Source organism: Barbus barbus (genome assembly GCF_936440315.1).
Source record: "Barbus barbus genome assembly, chromosome: 3".
Lineage (NCBI taxonomy): Eukaryota > Metazoa > Chordata > Actinopteri > Cypriniformes > Cyprinidae > Barbus > Barbus barbus.
The window spans coordinates 33,012,232-33,035,972 of record NC_136731.1 but is presented as its reverse complement, the minus strand read 5'-3'; the positions used below and the strand labels follow the sequence as shown (position 1 = coordinate 33,035,972).

The 23,741-nt window shown below is 40.6% G+C and overlaps 1 protein-coding gene across 1 annotated transcript; it reads right to left on the bottom strand.

Annotated features, from left to right (window-relative positions):
• Positions 1-4,745: 4,745 nt before the first annotated feature.
• Positions 4,746-23,347, bottom strand: brsk1b (BR serine/threonine kinase 1b; the record flags this gene model as incomplete). The annotated part of the gene is made up of 19 exons (XM_079382594.1): positions 4,746-5,047; positions 6,176-6,265; positions 6,347-6,560; positions 6,679-6,802; positions 8,507-8,555; positions 8,632-8,917; positions 9,703-9,763; positions 10,647-10,797; positions 16,991-17,088; positions 17,329-17,493; positions 18,117-18,148; positions 18,627-18,773; positions 18,982-19,050; positions 19,167-19,200; positions 19,281-19,397; positions 20,279-20,419; positions 20,586-20,671; positions 21,044-21,138; positions 23,260-23,347. The coding sequence occupies 19 exons, from the start codon at positions 23,345-23,347 to the stop codon at positions 4,830-4,832; spliced, it is 2,265 nt and encodes a 754-aa protein (XP_079238720.1). The 3' UTR covers positions 4,746-4,829.
• Positions 23,348-23,741: the final 394 nt, after the last annotated feature.

The window sequence follows — 23,741 nt, the reverse complement described above, 5'->3', positions numbered from 1 at the left end:
GCGGCACGTATGAAGAATTTATGACTTTCGTATAATTTTCCTCTGCCAGCAAGGACTTTTAACTGTCATCAAAGCTTTGTCTCTATGTTACACGCCCTTATTTAAAGCACACATTGGTTTTAATGAGAGAAAAACAATTGTGACTACCTTTATTGCATGCCATGCAATGCATGGTTTGGCTTATTGATCAAAAAAGCAATTGCTACATAATATTGTTCATACATCCACTAATTGTAAATATTACTGGAACATTTTAACAATATTTACTACTAGAAGTTTATTTTATCAGTGCAGTCAGACACTTTCCCTTTGGGAGAACTGATATATCTTCTTAAAATGTTATTTAAACTTATGCACTTTTCAAATTCATCTCCATTAGCATATAGTTGAACTCAAAACTTTACATACACCTTGGAGAATCTGCAAAATGTGAATTATTTTTGTGTATATGAGCTGGCTGTTAATGCATTGTGTTTCCTTCAGGAGCATCAGAGAGCGTTTGAACCTTCTGTAGGCCTAATAGTTGTGTATGAGTTGTCTAATAGTTGTCCCTCAGTTGCCCTCAGTGTGAAAAGATGGATCTTAAAATTATACAGTCATTCTTGGAAAGGGTTCAAATACACAAAAATGCTGAAAAACCAAAGAATTGGTGGAGCCTGAAGGATTTCTGTAGACCAGCAGGCAGTGTAACTGTTCAGGACAAACAAGGGCCTCATGAACAAATCGAGCGTCAGCGTCAGTTCTGGCAGGCCAGGTAGTCAAGACGCTGCTAATGCTATTGCTTCAACACTGTCCCGCCAGCTGATCTGCTCCAGCTGAGCTGCATTAGCTGGGTAACTCCCCTCGCTGCTCAATGGCCAAGCTCAAACAAGGCGCCCTATTTAAAGCACATTCAGTTTGCTCATACATGCTTGCTGCTCGCTACTGCTGCCCGCCACCTCCCCAGCTCCTCCTTATGCATAATGTGGCATTTTGCTTTATGTCATGTTGCCTGCTCTGTTCACAGGGGGGATATTTTAGCTCTCACAGTCCTAAACTGTGTGAACGTTCCCTAATGCTGCTGCTGTCCTCTGACTCTCTGCTATTTCATGGTGCTCATGAAAGGTCAGAGGACTCCCTGAACAGAGCCATACCGCCAAATTTCAATTCAGGAACATCAACCTGTTTGCAATCTATTCAATAAAAATTCTTAAATTATTTTTATTGTCTGTGTGTTCTTGACTTAATGGACCTGACAGAACTATCACTAAACAAAAAATCACAGCTGTGGATCATTCGGGTAAACTACACAGCATTAAGAATAAAGTTTTTGTAAACTTTTGAATGTGGACATTTTTATAAATTCAACTAATATTTTCTCTGGACTAGATGTAAATATATTTTATGTGAAATATCTTATTCAGGTCAGTACTAAATAAACAATAACATGCATTTTGTATGATCCCTCTTATTTTGGTAAAATAATTAACATTTTGCAGATTCTGAAAGGTGTATGTAAAGTTTTGACTTCAAATGTATATATATATATATATATATATACATAACAACAGATGTTGTCATAGATTTTATGTATATATTAGAACAACAGAAATAACAGAAATGAAATGAGAAGCAAAACAAGGTAATTAGGAAACATAATGGCACAGAATTTTTATTTTTTTTGTATTGTTTATTGTTCTTTATCACAGGCAATAATAATAGTGCACTTTCATTTTTTTAATTATAACACAGACATTTATTTTCTCGTCATTATTTGTTTCCCTCCAATTTAATGACTTGCATTTCTTACGAAAAAAGTTCCTACTGTGTGCGATGGGGAAGAAAGAGTACAGCTTTACAATCTTAAGAGGAGTTATCAGTAATGATGACAAAGATAATCAATAATCATCAGGTGAATATAGAATGGATAAAGAATGAAGATATGAGTAATATTTTCTGTTTACAATGAACAGACGGGGGGAGGGGGAAGCATACATTGGGGGCAGGCAGGGCATATGTATATAATGAGAGAAGAGGGAAGGGGGTGGTCTAAAGTATAATTCTATGATTGGGAGGCAGGAGCAGGACGAGGTATATAATGTATGGTAAATAAGTGAAGACTAACGATACATATGAAATGTGATACATGTGCTGTATGTGTGAGGCGAGTAACAACATCATTCAGTGCATAATGTGAAAGGGAGAAGGAGGAGGAGAGGACGGACATGTAGAGCAGGAGAGTGTCATGAACACAGAGAAAGTATGTGGCGTGTATTTCACATTCACTCAGAGCTGGTGTCCAGACAGTCTGTATTTGCACACTCCCAGACTTACCCTGCCTGAGAACTAACAGAATTGAACATAGAACATCTTCAGGGTTTTGCTCTGGCGTTTCCTCTGCCTCTGAAAGTGACCGGGAATGTTTGAGAGCGCACATGCTGACCGTTTTGTATATGTGGATTTAAGGCATTTGGAGTGTACTAAAATAAGAACATACCCCGTATTATATCTAACGAACGATGCACCTAAACATTCAACAGTAGTGAAATATATTCAATGTGCTATGGAAAATCAATCCAGGATGATGCAGGAGCTGCTGGATGACTGAACTTTGTCTTCTGCTATGCTATTTTTGGGCAGGAGTGCATGTGATGGCTGCAGGATGGTGGCAGAGGGAGGACCAGAGCAAAACCTTGCTTTGCATTTAGTGCTCCTTGCATCATGAAAAGAGTGGACTGGAGGGAGGGATGGAGAGAGAGCGAGAGAGAGAGAGAGAGAGAGAGAGAGAGAGAGAGTGGAGCATTATGGTCAGATTCTGGGCTTCAGGACAGAGGCTCATTGGAGAAAGAGCTTTTAAGTGGATATTCAGGATCAGGTTCCCCCATTCACAAATGTAATGAGCTAAAAAGCCCCACTGATCCTGAGTCTGCACTTAAGAGAGCACTTCACCGATTCCCGTGGGTGGGCGAGGAAAGGGACAACTATTTGTTTGAATACAATTCTTTTTTTAGGACAGTGCATTCCAGTTTCAAAGTCCAGTTATCATTCATTTTGTTTCATATTGTCAGTTTTGAGAAGGAGAGTCTTCTTGTGTCTGTGTGTGTGTATATGTTTGTGTGCATATGTGAAAAAAGAATACTGCTCGCGTTTCGTACAAAGGCCTGGCCCGGTACGCACGAGTCCGAAACTTTGGGCTCTTGTCTGGGTAACATTCTCAAAGATGAAGAGTGAACACAGCGGGCCTTCTTCTCATTCCCTCTGTTTTGTTCCTCTGCTTCCATATGGTTCACTTCAGTCTTTACGTCGTACATCCTAGAGGGTTTTGAAGTCTCTTCCCCATGGGAGACGTCCAAGGCATGGAGTCATTGCTTGGATGATTTTTCAAAGTTGTTCTCCAGCTTTCTCCTTTGTGAGTTTGTTTATTTTTATTGAAAATGAAATTAAAATGAGATGGGTAAACTTAGGCTACTGAAATGGTTTTTAAAAAGACATTTGCAGCATTGTTATAAAATATTTGGGAACAGATACAAATAGGACATTTTCTGCCATTTTTTTAAATTGCTAATTTTTCCACCCTTGTCTTTTTGACTTTACCAGCCTCAACTCTAATCCAATAAATAAATACATAATAAATAAATATTCACTGAAATAAATATCTTTAAATAAATCAATTAAAATGTAAAATATTTCTATTTTTGCTTTTTGACATTCATTTTGTTGATGATCTCAGCTCAAAAATATAATATAAATATTGAAATGGAAAGCAAAAAAAACTTTTTTGGACTTCTACTTATGATGGAAGTTCTACCAGGAATCACATGAGAAAATGGTGGAGGCTTTCGCATTTTTCTCACGCTATCTCTATGTATGACACAAGGGAGTGACTGGCTATTTTGTTCCTCTTGTTCGGTCTCTGTGTGAACATGTCATAGGAAATCTAGATGCCTACTCACTCCTCAGTGCCCTGCTTAGTGAGTGGGGTGGATCTGAGATACTTTCAGAACTGCGAAGACTTAAAACTGGCCAATTTTGTCAACTGTAGCTTCCAGTGGGCAGCTCTCCACTCCATATCTGACACTGACTGATTTGGATCTACAACATTTCACAGAGTTCAGGATCTACAACGCAAGCTTGAACAATCGGTGTTTAACATAGCCTATATCTTCAACACATAACATCTCACTAAAGGCATAATCCGTCCTCAGCTCATGAAGGTATAGTCACATAGGGCCGCTCTAAAAATCCCTATTCTTTTCTCTACACAGTGTTCTAGAATCCTTTTTTGTGCCCCAAGTGGTGTTAAGAATGAAGAACTTCCCACTTTTTCCCATGATGTTTGCTTTTCTCTACCTCGAACAGCTCATTGTGATTTTCTGATGGATCATTGCTTATGATAATGATGATAATGAGGATGATGATAAGTTTTGGAGACATTCTTTCCTGTCCCACTTAGTGTTTATTCCTCCTTGTATAGTTTGTTGCCATTAGATCACAGGATGTCCACCGGATCTCCTTGTTTGTAGTGTATGAAATAATTTATAGCTTGGGTTTATATTAAGCTATACATCTTGCTTCCATTTTTCAAATCCTTTGTTCCTAAAAAGGATAAGTGATCCAAATTTTTTTCGTCTGATGATTATTTTCATGTAAGAACACTTCCATGTGGATAGACTCCTGACTCTCCTATTGTCCCAGTTGGATCCCAGGGTTTCCGCTAGTGATGTGAAAATCAAGGCTGAGTATACCTGTTGTTGTGTACTGTGCAGATGGACTATGAGGGAGTCATGTCTGGGGGGAATCAAGAGAGGGGTTTGTTCCCACCCGCTCGACAGCTTGTCTGATTAGTTCACTTAAGGTTGAGACTGGGTCCCATTTGAGGAGAGGAGGCGAGTTTTATCCTTGCCAGACCCCTTTCTTTGTAGTACACTCGCACTACCACCAATACTGCTTCCTTCTCCTCGATCGCTGCGCTCTGCTCGCTCACCGCGATCACTTCCGCCCTCCGAGCGACGAGAGTTCTGCCGGGTCGGTGTGCTGGGTGGGCGAGACGAAAGCCCATTTTTCTCATCTGGGAGAAGAAAATCAGAAAACATGAGGGTGGGGAATGAAAACATTTTTGTTAATTGAAATAAAAATAAAAGTACACTAAAATCAAAAAGATTTTGATACATGGTACATTATAAAATGTGAAACCTTCACATTTGACTCATTTAAATTTAAATAAGATAAAATATATATAAAAACAAACTAAAAATTGTAACAAATTAAATTTAGTTTTAGATTTTGATACATGGTATATTATAAAATGCAAAACCTTCACATTTTGCCTGCATTATGCATGAAAATGCCACTGGATATTTATTTAACGATAAAGTTTAACAATGTTTTTTAATTTTGAATTATACCAGTTACCACAGTAAACTCTGGCTGCCCTAAAATACGAAAACTAAAATTAAACAAATTACTAAGCTGAAACGTGCAATTATAGAGTAAAAATTCATGTACACAAATAATCAGGGGTTCACATAAAATATTAAATATTTTATGTGACCCATTAAATATAACTATTTTGTTAAATTAATTAATAATAGTGATAATAATATAATTGCACTTTATATATTTAGCAAAATAATAATGCTATTATATTTTCAAATAAAAATATATTATTAAATAACAATGCAATTTTTTATAGTAAGCTTAAAAATAAAATGCTAATATTTACTTTATTATATATGAATTTTCATAATTTTCAAACTTAAAATTAGCAAGCTTTTAGTTTGGCGGGTTGTTGACAAGTAAGCATATTCGTCGATTGAAGAGCATCAGTGAATGAAATGTCACAGTTTTGCCGTGTGCTTTGAAAACGGCAGCAGATTTCTGTTTTCAGTTTAAATAGAAATCTTATAAAGTATTACAGTTTGTCGATCTAAAATGGTAATTGTGCATTAACAGCTGTCAACCATGCTATGCAAATGAGTGGTCTGCACTTATTTACACAGTGCATTTTTCATTTTGGTCACGCATGCGCATATGTGCACGACTTATGTGCACCCCTGTAAATAATACAAATATATATATATATATACAATTAAATGCAACAAAAACTAAATTAAAATGAATTAAAATATATTATGACATTTAATTTATTATGTATGATTATATGTTTTTGGGTGGAAGTGTAGCGTGTCACATTCACCTGCAAGCGCCTGCACAGAGGGCTGGTCATGTGTACTGAGAAGCTGAGCTTGAATGGTCTCTACCACTCTTTTAAACCTGCGACTAGGACCTGAAAAACAATATCATCACATCTGTAGAAATGACAGCATGTACAGACTCACAACACTGGCTCTCTCCTCTTTTTAAATACCTGATAATAGGGTGAAGGTGACACTGTAGATGCCAGTCTCCCTCCTTCCCTCCCTTTCTCTCTCTTTCTCCCTCTCTCGTTCTCTCTCTCCCTCAGAGAAGGCAATGTCAACCTGAAATTTGACAGGTTTCTGGAAGACAGACGGACCTCCGGAGGACTTGTACTCCGCCCGGAAACTTGTCTGAGAGATGACACTGTGACTCAGGGAGGGAATCTAGAGGAGAGCAGAGATGTACATCAAAGTTTAAATCTTCAAAAGAGAATGAACAAAGCTTATTTGAAGTGAAGAGGAAGAGGAAAGGAAACACCTAAGATATTAAAATTATACTAACTGATAGAAAGGCATGGACAATATCAGCCTTGATTGAGCTTAGTGGTTTGTCTCTGATCACCACAAAAATTTGCTCTTCCCTCTCCAGACTGATGAAATTTCCAAACCACGACTTCTTTGCCAGCCTATAGAAAAAGATGAAAATATATGCAGATAAATACACAAAATATATAGTACACATTATTGTTACTGTTTCGTGGCTCTCATTCTACACAGAATACACATTAGGGACTTTTTAACATCATGAATGGATTGTTTGGTTATATAAGAATGATATCTTTGAAAATACAGAGTATTCTCATCTACCTTAATTCCTAGAACTGTTCACGTTCAGGGAAAAGTAGCCAGTTATGCTTAAAACGCTTCAGAACAAACACTAAATCACAGGAGCAGGTTTCTGCTGTTGCAACATTGAACGTATGACACATAGCATACATGAAATGCACCAATGTTAAAATTCATTAACTGTTTTCATGTTATGGCTGATAACCAATAAACAACTAATATTAAAATTCTACTTTGTGTAAATAAAAGTATGATTAAAAATGAAAACCAGTGGTTTTAAATGCTCCAAGTGAATTTATGTATCACATTATAATGTACAATGTAATTTCAGTGTTATAGTATATAATAGTACATACTATATTTTCATTTAAGTTTTTTTTTTTACATTTAACTTTTTCATCTAATATATATATATATATATATATATATATTTTATATTATACTAAATAATTGTTTGTTTTAAAGGTTAACATGAAGATAATGCTGAAGGTAATCTAAAGGTAAAAATAATATATATTTTATTTTTAACTTTGTCACCATTGTCTTGATGTAAACCTTTAAAACAAACAGTTATTTAGATACAAAGATATATGTACATATAGAGAGAGAGATCGATGTGTTTTGTGTGTGTGTTTGTGTGTGTAGTACACACCTACATACTACTGTGCAAAAGTCTTAGGCCCTAAGTATGTTCACCAACAAAGAAATGTTTTAGAGCCAAATATTTATATTTTTTCTGTAATGTGTCAGAAGGAAATATCAGTTTATATTCCTTTTGCCGTTACTTGTAATAGTCCAGTGAGATTTTAGTTTTACAAAAGCCAGTGTTCCACACAGAGGTCTGATCTGATCATCATCCAGTCTGTCTGGAATGACATGAAGAAACAGAACAAACTGAGACAGACTAAATCTGGGAGAACTGTGGCAATATCTCCAAGACCCTTGAAGAAATCTACCTGCAAAGCTACCTGACAAACTATAGGCAAGTGTACCAAGGATGAAAGCGGTTTTAAACACAAAGAACCCTTTAAATTAATAGGTTAATTGATCAAATCTGTTTATGAAATAATTTTTGAAAGCATCCTCACTTTACACATTTTTACACAAGTGCCTAAAACTTTTAACAGTACTGTAGCTTTGCAGGAAGGTTTCTTGAAGCATCTTGGAGACGTTGCCACAGTTGTTCTGGATTTAGTCTGTCTCAGTTTGTTCTGTTTCTTCATGTCACTCCAGACAGACTGGATGATGATGGTGAGATCAGATCTGTTGTCAGACTCCTTGTGCAAACAAAAATCTCACTGGATTATTACAAGTAACGGCAAAATGAATGTTTGGAAATTTAAACTGATATTTCCTACTGACACACTACAGCAAAAGATAGAAATAACTGGTTTAAAATCAGTTTTTGTTGGTGAACATACTAATGGCCTAAGACTTACCTAAGACGTGTGTGCATATATATATAATATAAAATAAAATAATGTAATATATATATATAATAAAAATTATATAAAAAGTACTTATTCATTCCTCTAAATACTTACTCTGGGCTGGACTCTGGAGTTAAACTGGACATATCTTCTGACGTAGGAACTATTGAAACAAATAAAAAAATGTTACAATGACATTTAGCTCAGGGACAGTAATAAAAAGGTGATGCTCCTCTCACCCTGTAGCCTTCGGCGGTGGAAGCGTGGTGAACCCAGCAGGTTGTTCTTGAAGGAGTTGAGGCGAGTCCTCCAGTGGGCTGAACTACTGGCAGCCATTCCACCACTTCCCCCAGGACTGGAGGGCGGGGTTAGGGACATGGAACCACCGCCCACACCACCACCACCTCCTTCAGCTCGTGAGGAGGAAGAAGAGGAGGAGGAGGAGGGCGGGGTGGGAGGGGGGTGCTGGGGATGGTGCACAGGGGTCCCCAGAGGGGTGGGGAGTGGGGAGCCCTGTGGGGTGACCTGCGACACATGGGCAGAGTTAGGATAGATGGTCTTAGTGACAGACTTCAGGACAGAAGGAGCAGGGAAGAAGAAGCGAGGGATGGGGGACAGGAGCGGAGAGGGGGAGGGCGAAGGAGACGGAGGAGTCTGCAGGGGGAGAGACTTCATAGACTGCAGGTGGGGGCGGTCAGAGGCTGCTTTTGAGGGTAGGGTCTGAGTTTTTTGGTCAGGCACGCGTTGGGACACCCGGGGTGCGGTGGAACTTCCTGCTTTAGGGTCTTTGGACTGGGTGGTGGAAGCAGAGGTGACTTCAGTTTGGTTGAAAGTGAAAACTGGGCTCTGACAGGTAGGAAGAAAAAGGACAGAAGGATGGAGAGGGAAAGAGGAATGGAGAGATGGACACAGCAATGGTCATGAGCTTTAATGAAAGATATGGTAAATGATTATTAACATTAGAATTAAACTGAGAAGAGTTAGGAAAATGATGCAAAGGTCTTTTGAGAAGCACATGAAATCTAGTATCAATTAGTAAACGATTGTTAGGTCGTTAATTAAGGTGCAAAATGCAAGTTAACACAAGCTTAACATTTGTGTGTGTGAGTTTTTGGTGTGGATAATGACTCCAGTGTGAGGACAGTATGAGATAGATGAACATAAAAAGAGCAACTGAATCCAGTTCAGCTTTACTATTCATAGCACAATATCAAAAACAAACACGATACTGTTCACCATTGCAAAATGAGCTCTACATAGTAGTATTTTACTTCTAATCCAATATCAGTTAAAGGTGTGGAGTCACTTACTCGAGGGCTGCTGAGGGGACTGGATGAGAGGCCGGTTGAAGCTCCGCTAACTGACCGAGACCTAGCAGAACACCAGGACATATCAGTCAAACATCCCATTACGTTCATGGATATGTTCATTTTCTTAGATACACACACCTCTAGTGTGAGTAAAAAATTAATTGCACCAGCTTATAGTGCTGTCTATCTGCATGCTCTACTGGATACATTTTTTATCATATGGTCATCATTTGATGAATTAGGAATATTTTACATGGTATGCAGCAACCACGAGTTCATTTTGAATATGAGAGACGGGGCCAGCAACGGCTTGCATCCACAAGAGTCCAGGTACTTTGTCGTACTAGCTAGCAGCACACACTGGAAGATTAAAACGTTTTTTTGGTGTCATTGACCAATCAAAATTTAGCTTAATCACAACTGTCATTTAGCTTTTACGTGGCCAAAAACAACATGGAAGAAGATAAGATAATGCTCGCTGTTGCTGATTTTCCTGAGCTCTATAACACCTAACGTAAAACATACATTTGATTTCAATTTCTTTAATTGTTTTATTAGCTTTCTCTTAGATACAGTAAAAAATGCAATATTTATACAGTAATTACCTCAGATGAAGAATGTTTACACTTGCTAGTACAAGGGCTTCCTGTTTGTACACATAATAAAAACCTGCTGCGTCCCATGTAAAATTCCTTTTCACTGCTGCCAATGATTAATGATCAATAGAACATGCATACAAACACATGAGTTTTTTGTGAATAAGCTGCATCTATAATGAGTCTAGCTTACATAGAAAAAGTTGTGCAACTCATCAGTGAATTTACCCTCTTTTTTATCTGCATTTTTTGAAAGGCACTTGAAGTTGAACAGAGGACACGTGTGGTACATCAAGCTTGACTTTCAGATGAAGGTTAATACAAAGTTATCAAACAGTTGGCATGTACCTCTGGCTATGTGCAGAGGTATCCAGTGCTCTGCGGGGAGGTGTTGGAGAGCCCTGCTCTGTCACACTCAGTACCTCCAGGCTCTTTCTCTCCGGCCGACAGCGCCCATGGCGGGTCAACATGGGCGAGTCCACCCGCTTACGGGGAGGATCTGATCACACAACCACAACAACACACATACACCCACTGTAACACAAACATCTACTGTGTGCTCTTCATGAACAAGTCACATTACAAACCTATATCCATGATGGAATCTAAGGTTTGTTTTATATATATAACTATATATAAAATATTCAACTGCAATGCAGCAGAGATTATCTGTATTACAGTGTTAGAAGGGAAATTAGCATAGAAGCTGAAAAAGAAGTCCTTTTCAATGTCTTGATGAGAGACAGAAAGCTTCTAAGCAACAGGGTAATTGTACCTGGATACAACATGTGCTGTATGAGAGACAAATCATGGCATGACAGTGAAATGATGAACTAGCATATTAGGGTTGCACATTTTAGTCAAAATATCTGATTGCTTTCTCAAATTTTGGCAAGATTCTGTCAGATGTGCACTGTGATACAATAAACATTTAATATCTTACGGTTTGTTGCAGCTTAGATTTTGAGGCAAAGGGACTAAAAATGCCATTGAAATAAAGTGTGCAAAAACTACACAATTATAAACTTTTCTCCAAATTGTCCCACACTCATCTAAAGAGCCATCAAAATTACCAACTCAGAACTATTTCAGTGATAAAAAAAAAACATGGTAACACTTTATTTTAGGGTCTCTTAACTAGTTGCTTATTAGCATGTATATTACTAGAATATTAGCCATTTATTAGTAGTAATTAAGCACATATTCATGCCTTATTCTACATGACCTTATTCATGATGCATCTTATTCTAATCCTACCCGATAAACTTAACAACTGTCACGAATCTGGTCCATGCTCTTCCGGACAATCACCACCAGATGTCACTCACTCACCACATTGACTCTCACACCACACTTCTCTGGACTGCAATACCCACAATCCATTGCACTGACGACACGCAGCTGATTACACTGATCACACAGCTGAATTCACTGATCACCCCATCACACACACTATTTAACCTGGGACTTGCTCTAGCTCAGGGCCGAGTATTGTTAGCGTTTATCACTCGCATAGCGATAGCAACTCTACAGAGCCAGAGCCATAGCCATTGTTTTAGCCTTAGTCTTGCCTTGTTTTCCTGCCGTGTCTGACTCTGCCTTTGTTTCCTGGATTTACCCCTTTGCCTTGCCGTTTGGACTCTGTTCGCTCCCCGTTTGGATTATTGCTCTCGTCTCTGGATTATCTCTCTGCCTTGCCCCTTTGGATACTGTTCGCTGATCATCGACCCACGCTTGCTCCACGGATTGCTCTGTCTTGCCCTTGCCATACCTGTTTGCCTCTGTCTGACCCTGCCTGTTTCTGACCATGTTCTATAATAAAGCCTTGCACATGGATCCGCACGTCTCACGTCTCGTCAGCCCCGTAACAGAATACTCGGCCACACAAGGATCCAGCAGCTATTCAGAGGAACATTGGCCAGGTATGGACATTGCACGGCTGTTATTAACCCTCGAGCAGGGCTCGCGACTGCTCGAGGATTATATTCAGGAGTATTTAGACCTTGCCTATTTTTCTGATCTGCCGGACTACGCACTCATAGACTTTTTCTGTGAGGGCATTAATCAGCCGCTCAAGACTCAGTTAATCCGCGAGGGTCCCCGTTCATCTCTCAGTCAATTTATGGACTATGCCTTGCTGTGTGTGGGCTCTCCGTTCACTGTGGGTGTCGCGGAGGAATGCAACACTGCACTCACTCACAAAATGGCGGCAACAACAACACCCCTTCACGTCGTCGCTGCCAAGCCAGAGTCTGCTCACGTCATGCCTGCCAAGCCAGAGTCTGCTCGCGTCGCCGCTGTCAAGCCAGAGTCTGCTCGCGTCGCCGCTGTCAAGCCAGAGTCTGCTCGCGTCGCCGCTGTCAAGCCAGAGTCTGCTCGCGTCGCCGCTGTCAAGCCAGAGTCTGCTCGCGTCGCCGCTGTCAAGCCAGAGTCTGCTCGCGTCGCCGCTGTCAAGCCAGAGTCTGCTCGCGTCGCCGCTGTCAAGCCAGAGTCTGCTCGCGTCGCCGCTGTCAAGCCAGAGTCTGCTCGCGTCGCCGCTGTCAAGCCAGAGTCTGCTCGCGTCGCCGCTGTCAAGCCAGAGTCTGCTCACGTCGTCGCTGTCAAGCCAGAGTCACACCACGTCACAGTGCTCCAGCCAGAGTCTGTCACACCCAAGGATTTAAGGTCAGTCCTTCAAGTTCCCTGTCTGATATCCAGTGTGATGGACCCACCACTGATGTCAGTGCGAGTAGCTGGCATTCCCAGGGCCTCAACCCTGGCTGTTACAGAGACTGTTCCCCTGACCTCAGTGCTTCCCATTATGGCGGTTGCCATTTTGAGTGTGTGGGCTGCACACTGTGCTCCTGAGGCCTCTCCTGTCCACGAGTCTGCTCCTGAGACCTCTTCAGTCCACGAGTCTGTCCTAGAACCTCCAGAGGAGGCGGCGTCCACTGCAGAACCACCAGAGGTGGCAGCTTCCGCTGCAGAACCTCCCGAGGTGGTGGCACCCACTCATGAACTCACTGTCTGCCCTGTCACGGCCACGGAGGCCGTCCCTGAACTCACTGTCTGCCCTGTTACGGCCACGGAGGCCGTTCCTGACCTCATGGTCTGCCCTGTCATGGCCATGGAGGCTGTTCCTGAACTCACTGTCTGCCCTGTCACGGCCATGGAGGCCGTTCCTGAACTCACTGTCTGCCCTGTCACGGCCATGGAGGCCGTTCCTGAACTCACTGTCTGCCCTGTCACGGCCATGGAGGCCGTTCCTGAACTCACTGTCTGCCCTGTCACGGCCACGGAGGCCGTTCCTGAACTCACTGTCTGCCCTGTCACGGCCATGGAGGCCGTTCCTGAACTCACTCTCTGTCCTGTCACGGCTAAAGAGGCCGTCTGTGAGCTCTCGCCCTGTCCTGTCACGGCTAAAGAGGCCGTCTGTGAGCTCACGCCCTGTCCTGTCACGGCCAAAGAGGCCGTCTGTGAGCTCTCGCCCTGTCCTGTCACGGCTAAAGAGGCTGCCTGTGAGCTCTCGCCCTGTCCTGCCACAGCCATAGAGACAGTCCATGAACTCTCGACCTGCTCGGTCACGGCTCCTGTGACCATGGGGACTCTCTCTGTGGTGTCTGTCTCTGTTCTCCCCAGATCCCTGATCCTGTCATGGCTTCCTGACCAGTCTGCTCTGCCGTGGAGATACTCTGCCCTGTCTACGCCACACTGGTGGGCTCCGGCTCCGTCTACTCCGCCGTGGTGGTCAGTTGTCTGGCTCTGGGGGTCTCCTGCTCCGCCCAGGTGGGCTCTGGTCCCGTCCTGCCCTGCAACGAAGACTCTCCCAGTGTTGTCTGTCTCTGCTCTCTCTGTGTTGTCTGTCCTTGTTCTCCCCAGATCCCAGTCTCTGTCATGGGTTCCTGCCCTGTCTGCCTCCCTGTGGCGGTCTTCTGCTCGGGTCTGGTGGTCGTCTGCTCCGCCATGGGGGTCTTCTGCCCGGGTCTGGTGGTCGTCTGCCCCACCGTGGTGGTCTTCTGCTCGGGTCTGGTGGTCGTCTGCTCCGCCGTGGGGGTCTTCTGCTCGGGTCTGGTGGTCGTCTGCTCCGCCGTGGTGGTCTTCTACTCCGGTCTGGTGGTCATCTACTCCGCCCTGGTGGGCTCCTGGTCCGTCTGCTCCGCCCTGGTGGGCTCTTGCTCTGTCCTGGTCTCCGGTTCCGCCGGGGTGTCCTGCTCTGCCGGTTCTGCCTCAGTCCCCGGTCTTCCCACTTCCTCACGGACCTGGCCCTCCGTCCCTCCCCCTGTTCCGCCTCCGCTCCACCGCCCTCCTGGATTATTTGGAAGCGTCTGGAAGCCGCTCCTTGGGGGGGGGCTATGTCACGAATCTGGTCCATGCTCTTCCGGACAATCACCACCAGATGTCACTCACTCACCACATTGACTCTCACACCACACTTCTCTGGACTGCAATACCCACAATCCATTGCACTGACGACACGCAGCTGATTACACTGATCACACAGCTGAATTCACTGATCACCCCATCACACACACTATTTAACCTGGGACTTGCTCTAGCTCAGGGCCGAGTATTGTTAGCGTTTATCACTCGCATAGCGATAGCAACTCTACAGAGCCAGAGCCATAGCCATTGTTTTAGCCTTAGTCTTGCCTTGTTTTCCTGCCGTGTCTGACTCTGCCTTTGTTTCCTGGATTTACCCCTTTGCCTTGCCGTTTGGACTCTGTTCGCTCCCCGTTTGGATTATTGCTCTCGTCTCTGGATTATCTCTCTGCCTTGCCCCTTTGGATACTGTTCGCTGATCATCGACCCACGCTTGCTCCACGGATTGCTCTGTCTTGCCCTTGCCATACCTGTTTGCCTCTGTCTGACCCTGCCTGTTTCTGACCATGTTCTATAATAAAGCCTTGCACATGGATCCGCACGTCTCACGTCTCGTCAGCCCCGTAACAACAACTACCTTACTAACTATTGTTAAGCAGCAAATTAGGAATTTATTTAGGGAAAAGTCATAGTTAATAGTGAATAAGTGTTCCCTATTCTAAAGTGTTACCAAAAACATGTACTGAGCAAAAAAAAAAACAAACAATCAAAATTAAATTCTCTTAATTTTCACGGTGTACCTGAAACCTAAAGGTGTCAGTCCTCTGTCGTGTGCCATGTGTTCCTGCCTCATGTTTCCTTATTTGGTTTGTTTCCTGTCCTTGTTTAATGGGATTATTAGTTAATTCTTGTCCAGCCGTGTTTGTCTGATTATCTTGTGTATTTAAGTCCTGCCTGTTCTGTTAGATTTCGTCTGGTCTACTCGTTACTCCCCGGAGTTCCTGTCTGTGTCAGCCTTGCCTTGTCTTTCCCTGCCTTGTTTGGATTTATTAAAGACTGTTATCTTGAGTTTACTCCTCGTCTGCGTGTTCCTGTATCCTCCTCGTGTGTGTGCACCTTGACAAAAGGGGACTCAAATATCTTTAGTCAGCTTCAGTTGATACTGTCTCAGTCCACTTTACATTCATACTGTTGTTTTTTGGATATGATCAATGTGAATAACAATAATAAATGTTATTATTATTATTGTTACTAGCTTATTTTGTACAGACAATAGTAATTATTTCAAAGTATTTCACTAGTAATATACTGCCATCCAAATTCCTTTACTTTCACATTAAACCCTCAAGCTTATTTTTTTCATGGAAAACTGCTTGTAATACATTTACATGGATATAAAAAAGTGTCGCTGTTCTCAGAGCACATTATAAGCGACATTTTTCTTTTTTTTTCTTTTTTTTTTTTAAAGTGAATTTATTTTTATTATTTCCATTTTAATTTAAATTAATTGTGTATCCCTATCAGGGAGAGGCATACCTTACAAATTATAAGCCTCTTAATAAACAAAATATATGGGATTTTGTGGGAAGTGGGAAATATATGGGAAATTTGTGGGAAGTCGTGGCCTAATGGTTAGAGAGTCGGACTCGTAATCCAAAGGTTGCGGGTTCGAGTCTCGGGCCGGCAGGGATTGTAGGTGGGGGGAGTGAATGTCCAGCGCTCTCTCCACCCTCAATACCACGACTGAGGTGCCCTTGAGCAAGGCACCGAACCCCCAACTGCTCCCCGGGCGCCGCAGCATAAATGGCTGCCCACTGCTCCGGGTGTGTGTTCACGGTGTGTGTGTGTTCACTGCTGTGTGTGTGCACGTTGGATGGGTTAAATGCAGAGCACGAATTCCGAGTATGGGTCACCATACTTGGCTGAATGTCACTTCACTATCACTATATGTAAATGGAAAATGTGAAAATGTCAAAAATCATATCAGCATCGATGCCAAGATTGACAACTTTTGATTAAATTGTTCTGTATACATGAGGAGGTCCCTTTCTGATACAACCTGCAGCACCTGCTCTCACATTCGCTACGCTGCCCTAACAACCACATGCTACGACTTCCCTGTCAACCTCCTAATGATGATGATTCTCCACCTTGAAGTATCTTTTTAGTCCTGGTCTGGTCTTGATCTGTTTATTTTGGGGAACAAGCCCTCAATATGTTACATTTACAAATCACTGATGTTTGCCTTAGAGCCCTTAAATAAAACTGGCTTACTTTCAGGCCTAAAGCACCAGCGTGCTTTCTAGGTTACCAGCTATTCTCATGGTGTTCAGTGACTAGCTTTGAACATGACAGCAACACACACAGGCCTGAACTGCAAAAAGCTCACTCACCAATATCATTTCTGGGTGGAAGATGTTCATCTTCATAACTAGGGTAGCGCTCCTTTCTGTCCAACAGAAGATAGTAGATCAACTTCTCCTGGTTTTCTCTGGGAAAGGAGAGATGCAAGTCAGAAGACCAAACTGACTTTCATTGTATTGACAGAAGGGTTTCACAGAAAAAAGTAAGTCATGCATGGGTGGAATGAGTAAAATCATTTTTTGAGCGAAGCATCCCTTTATGGTCAGTTGTGTCTTGCTTGAAGTACAAATCCTTGAGTTTGTGCACTATTCTTTTCTGAATTACAGGCTGAGATGTCTTGAGCACACAGACAGAAGTTCAGACTCACTCTTCACACTGCAGGTCTCTGGTGAGCTTGACACGGTCTCTGAAGCAGCCCAGGGAGTGCATGCTCTCCAGAACATCAGGGTCCAAATCTGTAAGAGACAGAATCCTCTTCACACACACGCGCCTCGGGGGTGGCTGCTCTGGACACGGCTCGTTCCTGCCCCCTCTGAGACACAAAGACACACAAGCAAGTCAATGTGGAGTGCACATTGTGGGCATTACATGAAATAAAATGCATAACATCAAATAAAAACCACTTTTAATGAAATAGTGAATTTTGCGCTGCACAGTGACCATATCTGTCAAGTTCCAAAAAAGACAAAGAAAAGACCATAAAAGTGATTCTTATGATGCATAGGCTATATTCCACACCTTCAGGTGACATATGATAGTTTTGTGTGAAGAGCAGACACAAGTTTAAGTTATTTCTGCTCGGACATATAACACAAGCCATCAATGAAGTTTGATCATGAGACGTTTGAGAACCCATGACGTTTGACGATGTTGATGATGATATTTGGCTGAACTCTAGACTGGATGGCAAGATCTTCCTTTACAAGCAACATTCAGTCTGATTGTTGCACAAAACAAAGCTTGACAAGCTTTTTGGAGATTGACAGACATACTATAAACTGTTGATGTATGAAAAAGTGCCGCTCAAATATTTTCCAAATTCTCCTTTTGTGTTCCGTGGGAAACAAATAACAGCATACAAGTTTGAAATGGCATGTCAGTCAGTAAACAATTTTCTTTTTTTGAACTATTCAAGGTACCTCACATGATACTTACTGATACCAGGGGTGCTTTTGTATTTCTTCCAACTGAGAAAAGAAAAAAACAATTATCATAAACATTCCTTGGCAATGCATTAAGTTAATACTTTTATTCAGCAAGGATGCATTAAATTGATTAAAAGTGACAGTAAAAATATGTATATTGTTTATGATGTTAAATGATGTTCTTTTGAATCCTGACAAAAATGTATCACTGTTTCCACAAAAATATTAAGCAGTAACTATTTTTAAACATAATAAGAAATGTTTCTTTAAATACCAAATCAAATTCTGAAGGACCATGTGACACTGAAGACTGGAGTAATGACATTTTAATAACTTACATTACAAAATAAATTCAAATACAAAACAATTTCTTGAAATTGTAATATTATTTCCCAAAATAACTGTTTTCACTGTATTATTGATCAAATAAATGTAGACTCTTAACAACCCCAACACTTTGAACGGTAGTGTATATACAATATCTGTATAAAAAGAGATGCATTGTGTGCGTGTTGCATACCGTGAGGCGTTTCTCAGGGTTGACCTCAATCATGCCACGAAGGAGAGCCTGGCAGTCTGGAGGAATGAAGTGAGGCATGTGAAATACTCCACTCTTCACCTTCTCCAACAGCTGACGCAGGTTATCATGGTCAAAGGGTAACGCTCCCTGTGAGGTGAGATGTTACAATTCACACACATTTCTGAGTGCAACTGAGAGCATCAAGTCTGCAATATCCCCACAGTCAATGGTAAATTTAAAACATAAAAAACACTTATTTTCCAGCCATTAAATTTTTAATAAGGCATGCGATGAAGGTATTAAAAGTGGGGAAAATTTCGTAAATGACAAATATAAGACACAGCAAGCTTCTTACCACCAACAGAGCAAAGAGAATAACCCCACAGCTCCACACATCTGCCCGACGTCCATCGTATTTCTCGCCCTGTGAATAAAAAAACACTAAGTACAGATAAGCACTGGCTCTTTTGTACAATATGAATCTATGTGACTTATACGTTAAAACATATGGTGCTTTTGCTCTAAGAGCTTTGTCCTTACCCTGATGACCTCAGGACATGCATAATGGGGTGATCTGCAGATACATAACATAGAGCATTAATACTTCATCTTCATTAATACAGTATTAAAAGCACACAAACACAAACTACTGACCCACAGCTGGTCTCCAGCAGACTGTCCCCAACCTGTAGGGAGGCCATGCCAAAGTCAGCAATCCTGATATTATTCTTCTCATCCAACAAGAGGTTTTCAGGCTTAAGATCTCTGTGGCTGAAAAGAAAATGTAATGACAACATTGTAATATATTTTTGTATACTGTAATATTTTTCCATAAGTAAATGAAACCATAATTATTTTACAGCGTGTAAATAATCTATTTTTGTGTTGCATACGCTGCAGAACATAACAAGAATAAATCACAAGTTTTGTAACACATTTACACATGCTTTCCTTTTGTATTGTTTTTTTTTTTTTTCAAATCTATCATCACTACCATTCAAAAGTTTGGGGTTGGTAAGATTTGTTAAATGCTTTTGAAATAAATCTCTTAACATGCTCACCATGGCTGCATTTATTTGATCAAAAATACAGAAGAAACAGTAATATTGAGAAATATTATTACAAATTAAATTGTTTTCTATTTTAATCTATTATAAAATGTAGTTAATTCCTGTGATGACAAAGCTGAATTTTCAGCATCATTACTTCAGTCTTCATTGTCACATGATCCTACAGAAATCATTCTAATAAAATGATTTGGTTGCTCAAGAAACAGTTGTGCTGGTTAATATTTTTGCTTAAACCATTATATATTTTTCCGGATTCTTTGATGAACAGAAAGTTCAAATGAACAACATTTAGCTGAAGTAGACACATCGTATAAGATAATAAGTGTCTTTTGATAAATTGAATGCACCCTTACTGAATAAAAGTTTCCTATATATTAAAAAAAAAATTACTGACCCCAAATTTGTGAAGGGTAGAGTACCTGTGTGTACATATAGAGTGACCCATATATGGAAATAATGCAAGTCAGCTCAGGCTTCATAACTTGGCCGCAAGTTTTCATCTCAACTCACATCCACATACTCTTAAAGTCACAATCTGTGTGTGCAGCACATTAAATAAAAAAAGTAAAAAGAGACATCTACCATATAGAGTGACTGTGACAGAAGTCCAGAGCAGATATGATTTGTCTGAAGAACTTTCGGGCCTCTTTAGGGGTCAATCTGCCTTTCTTTACCAGGTAGTCAAACAGCTCCCCACCAGATACATGCTCCAGCACTAGATACCTGAGAGAATGAGAAAGACATTTATGAAACAAATGCACAGAGATAGATGCACATGAAATGTTACACACAAGCACACCTCCAGAGAATGCAGGATGTAATAAGTCTAGACAAGACAAGACAAGGCCAGACATGCTTCAGATGTGTGGAGAAACAGAGCAGTACTTACAGATATTTGTTATTCTCGTACACATCATACAGTTTTAGGACATGAGGGTGCTCTATTAGTTTAAGAATAGCTATCTCTCTCTCCACCTGCAGAAACGGGGAGAGCGAGGAACATTGAATGAGAGTTGAATAGGAAAAAGGAACAACTATGATGTAGGAAATAACCAAGCAAAGATGATCACTTTCAATTACAAGTGAACTGATATAGTAAATATATTAACAAGAGTCTGACACTCAACAGTAGACACGGACAAAAATGGCTTAGCAGGAAGAGTCTTGCATTTCTTTAGCACAGAACATTAGGGCAGGTTCAGCATATGCTGTGGTTAATAAAGCAGTTGGAGTTATGCAGATGCTGTGTTATTGAAGAGTTACTGTAAATAAGAAAATGCTGCGTAGACTGAGAAAACTAGAGCTTTTAGACATTTCCATTGTAAATTCATTGTATGCAAAACTTACTTTCATAAGAACAGACTCTGATAGCTTTTCTCTGTTAACTATCTTTATGGCCACCTTCTGTCCTGTGATACAATGAACTCCTAACTTCACCAGACCTGCAGGAGGAACACAGATGGTCATTCTTCCTAGAAATCATCTTAAAAGTGGACAACATTAAATTCCAGATGAGATGCGCTTGTAAAAACTGAAAAGTAGACAACATAGGTCTGCGACATTCAGACAGCACAATTTTAAGTAATCAATTCCCATTTAGAAACCATTGCACCTGAAAAGAGCAGCACTACCAAAAACACTACTGACTTATGCACACTCCAAAATATAACATAAAAACACCAGTACATACTGCTCATATAGACAGTCACATAAATCGTTAATGGACACCCTCTTTCACTTGCCAAATAGCAGTCTACTCCTTAATGTAGGTGGATCTATATCATTCTTGTGAACATTCATATCCTATTTACAATGTACTGACAAATAAGATCTTAGTGGCCTTTGCATTCAGAACAGACTGGTGGCAAGCCATTAAAGTAACTAGTATCTAGGTTTACATGACTAGTACATTTCTTAATTACTAGCAATCTAATAGTAATAATTTTTACACAAGTATACTACAGTTACTCATTTCTTTAGTTGCTTTAGCTGTTTCATTGCTACTGGTAACAAACTGCAATTTGTTGCAAATTCATCTTAAGTTACTAGTATCACGTCAAGTTTTCACTTAATGATTAGACACTAGCAGTGTTGAGGAAACTTTTAAAAGTAATACATTACAATATTGCGTTACTCCCTAAAAAAGTAACTAATTACGTTACTTAGCTACTTTTATGGAAAGTAATGCGTTACGTTACTTTTGCGTTACTTTTTAAATATGAAAAGGGCTTGATTGTTTTTTAATACTAGAAGTTCTAATTATAGCAAATGTAAAAGCCCTTTCACACCAAAAAGTGTAATGAATAGACCTCAGGCTGAAGGAAAAGTAAATTGACGTCTGTAAAGTAGAACGCCGGAGAAGAAGGTTCAACACTCTTCAGAAATAAAAAAAAACAATGAAGCACAATTGTTAGTTTATCTGAAGTCATTTTTGCTTATTAGTATGGTTGAACTGGATCATCAAAGGTCAACAGCAAAGACATTGGTTAGTAAAATGAGATTAGATGCAGGTTTGCGTCATATTCTGAGTTTGCATTTCACTGTTTTAAATAAATACTAAATCTGTTTTTTTGCGAGTGGGATGAATTAATGCACATTCACATTTAGTCTAGAACTACAGTAACAGTATGTTCACACAGCGCACTGTCAGTCAATAAATGGGAAAAAAGTAACTAGCGTTACTTTATATTTTCTTGTAACTGAAAAAGTAATGCGTTACTTTACTAGTTACTTGAAAAAAGTAATATTATTACGCAACTCGCATTACTTGTAATGCGTTACCCCCAACACTGGACACTAGTATCTGGTATGTATTAAAGTTGTTACTTGTTTAATTGAACTGAAGTAGCTGATTAGTGATTATACAACACATACAACCTACAAAAAAAGTAATTGTATCTAGTGAAAAAAGAAATGTTACAACTGTTTGGGTAACTAGTCTTCCATACATATGCACTAATATCAAAACTGCGAGAATAGATATAACTTTTGGAAAAGTAACTGGTAAGAACCTATTGAACAGTTAAAACGCTAATAGGTTCCAATGGAATGTGAAAGGTTGAACCAAAGATTCCTTTAGAACTCAAAGATAAAAATGTGCAATGTGTTACAAGTAACAATGATCTGTCTCTAATGGGATAGCAAAAGAGTGAGTACCATTAACCAGCAACCTTAAATAATTAAATAGATATGCCTAGAAAAATACTAGCATCTAATGAACGTTAGTAATGAAACTGACAGTCACAATTGGATTACTAGTAGTAGCATATATAAAGAAATAAAATAAAAATAAACAGCTTGCGATCACATTCAAGCTTTGAAACAGCGCGAATGAATCACTGCCACACATGACTCAAAAATAAATCACCAGAAAGATGAAATAATCTAACACTGCCCTTACTGTCACTTGCCTGCGTGCCTCGTTACATTTCATCAGCTGAAGCACACATTAACCGCTTTGCTTATTGCCGAATCAACCTTTCAATAGATTAATTCTTTAATGAGACGCGCGAAGTAGAGCAGAATTTATTCCAATGCATTAACCAAAGAGGAAATGCTCTTACCTGTCTGGCCCTTCCCCAGTGTCTTCTCCAGTCGGTAGGGCCCGACGTACTGAGCTGCCTGACTCCCCGACAACTCCTTACTGGACATTTCGTTCGACCGCGATTTTGTGTCACAATATAAAGGGGGTAAATCAGTGTATTCTCACAATGTATCCACTGGCGTCTGTCCTGCTCACGCAATAGCTCCGCCGTACAGACATCACAGACGGCGAGCGATGACACAGGGATGCTGAGGCGTGAAGTCAGTGCCGGGGCCCACTCCCAAACATCTGCCGCGTCTCCTTAAACTTCGTGGAAACGGATCGGTAACATCTTCTGCTTGAAAATATCAAAAGTGAACAGAGAAGTGCGTGGCCAGCCGAGCCTATACGCCAAACTGTAGCTGTTATTGCGCTTTACACGGCCTGTGGTTGCAGCTGCTGGAAGAATGATTAAATCTGTCAGTATATGGGCCGATACTATATGACTAGATCAGATAATAG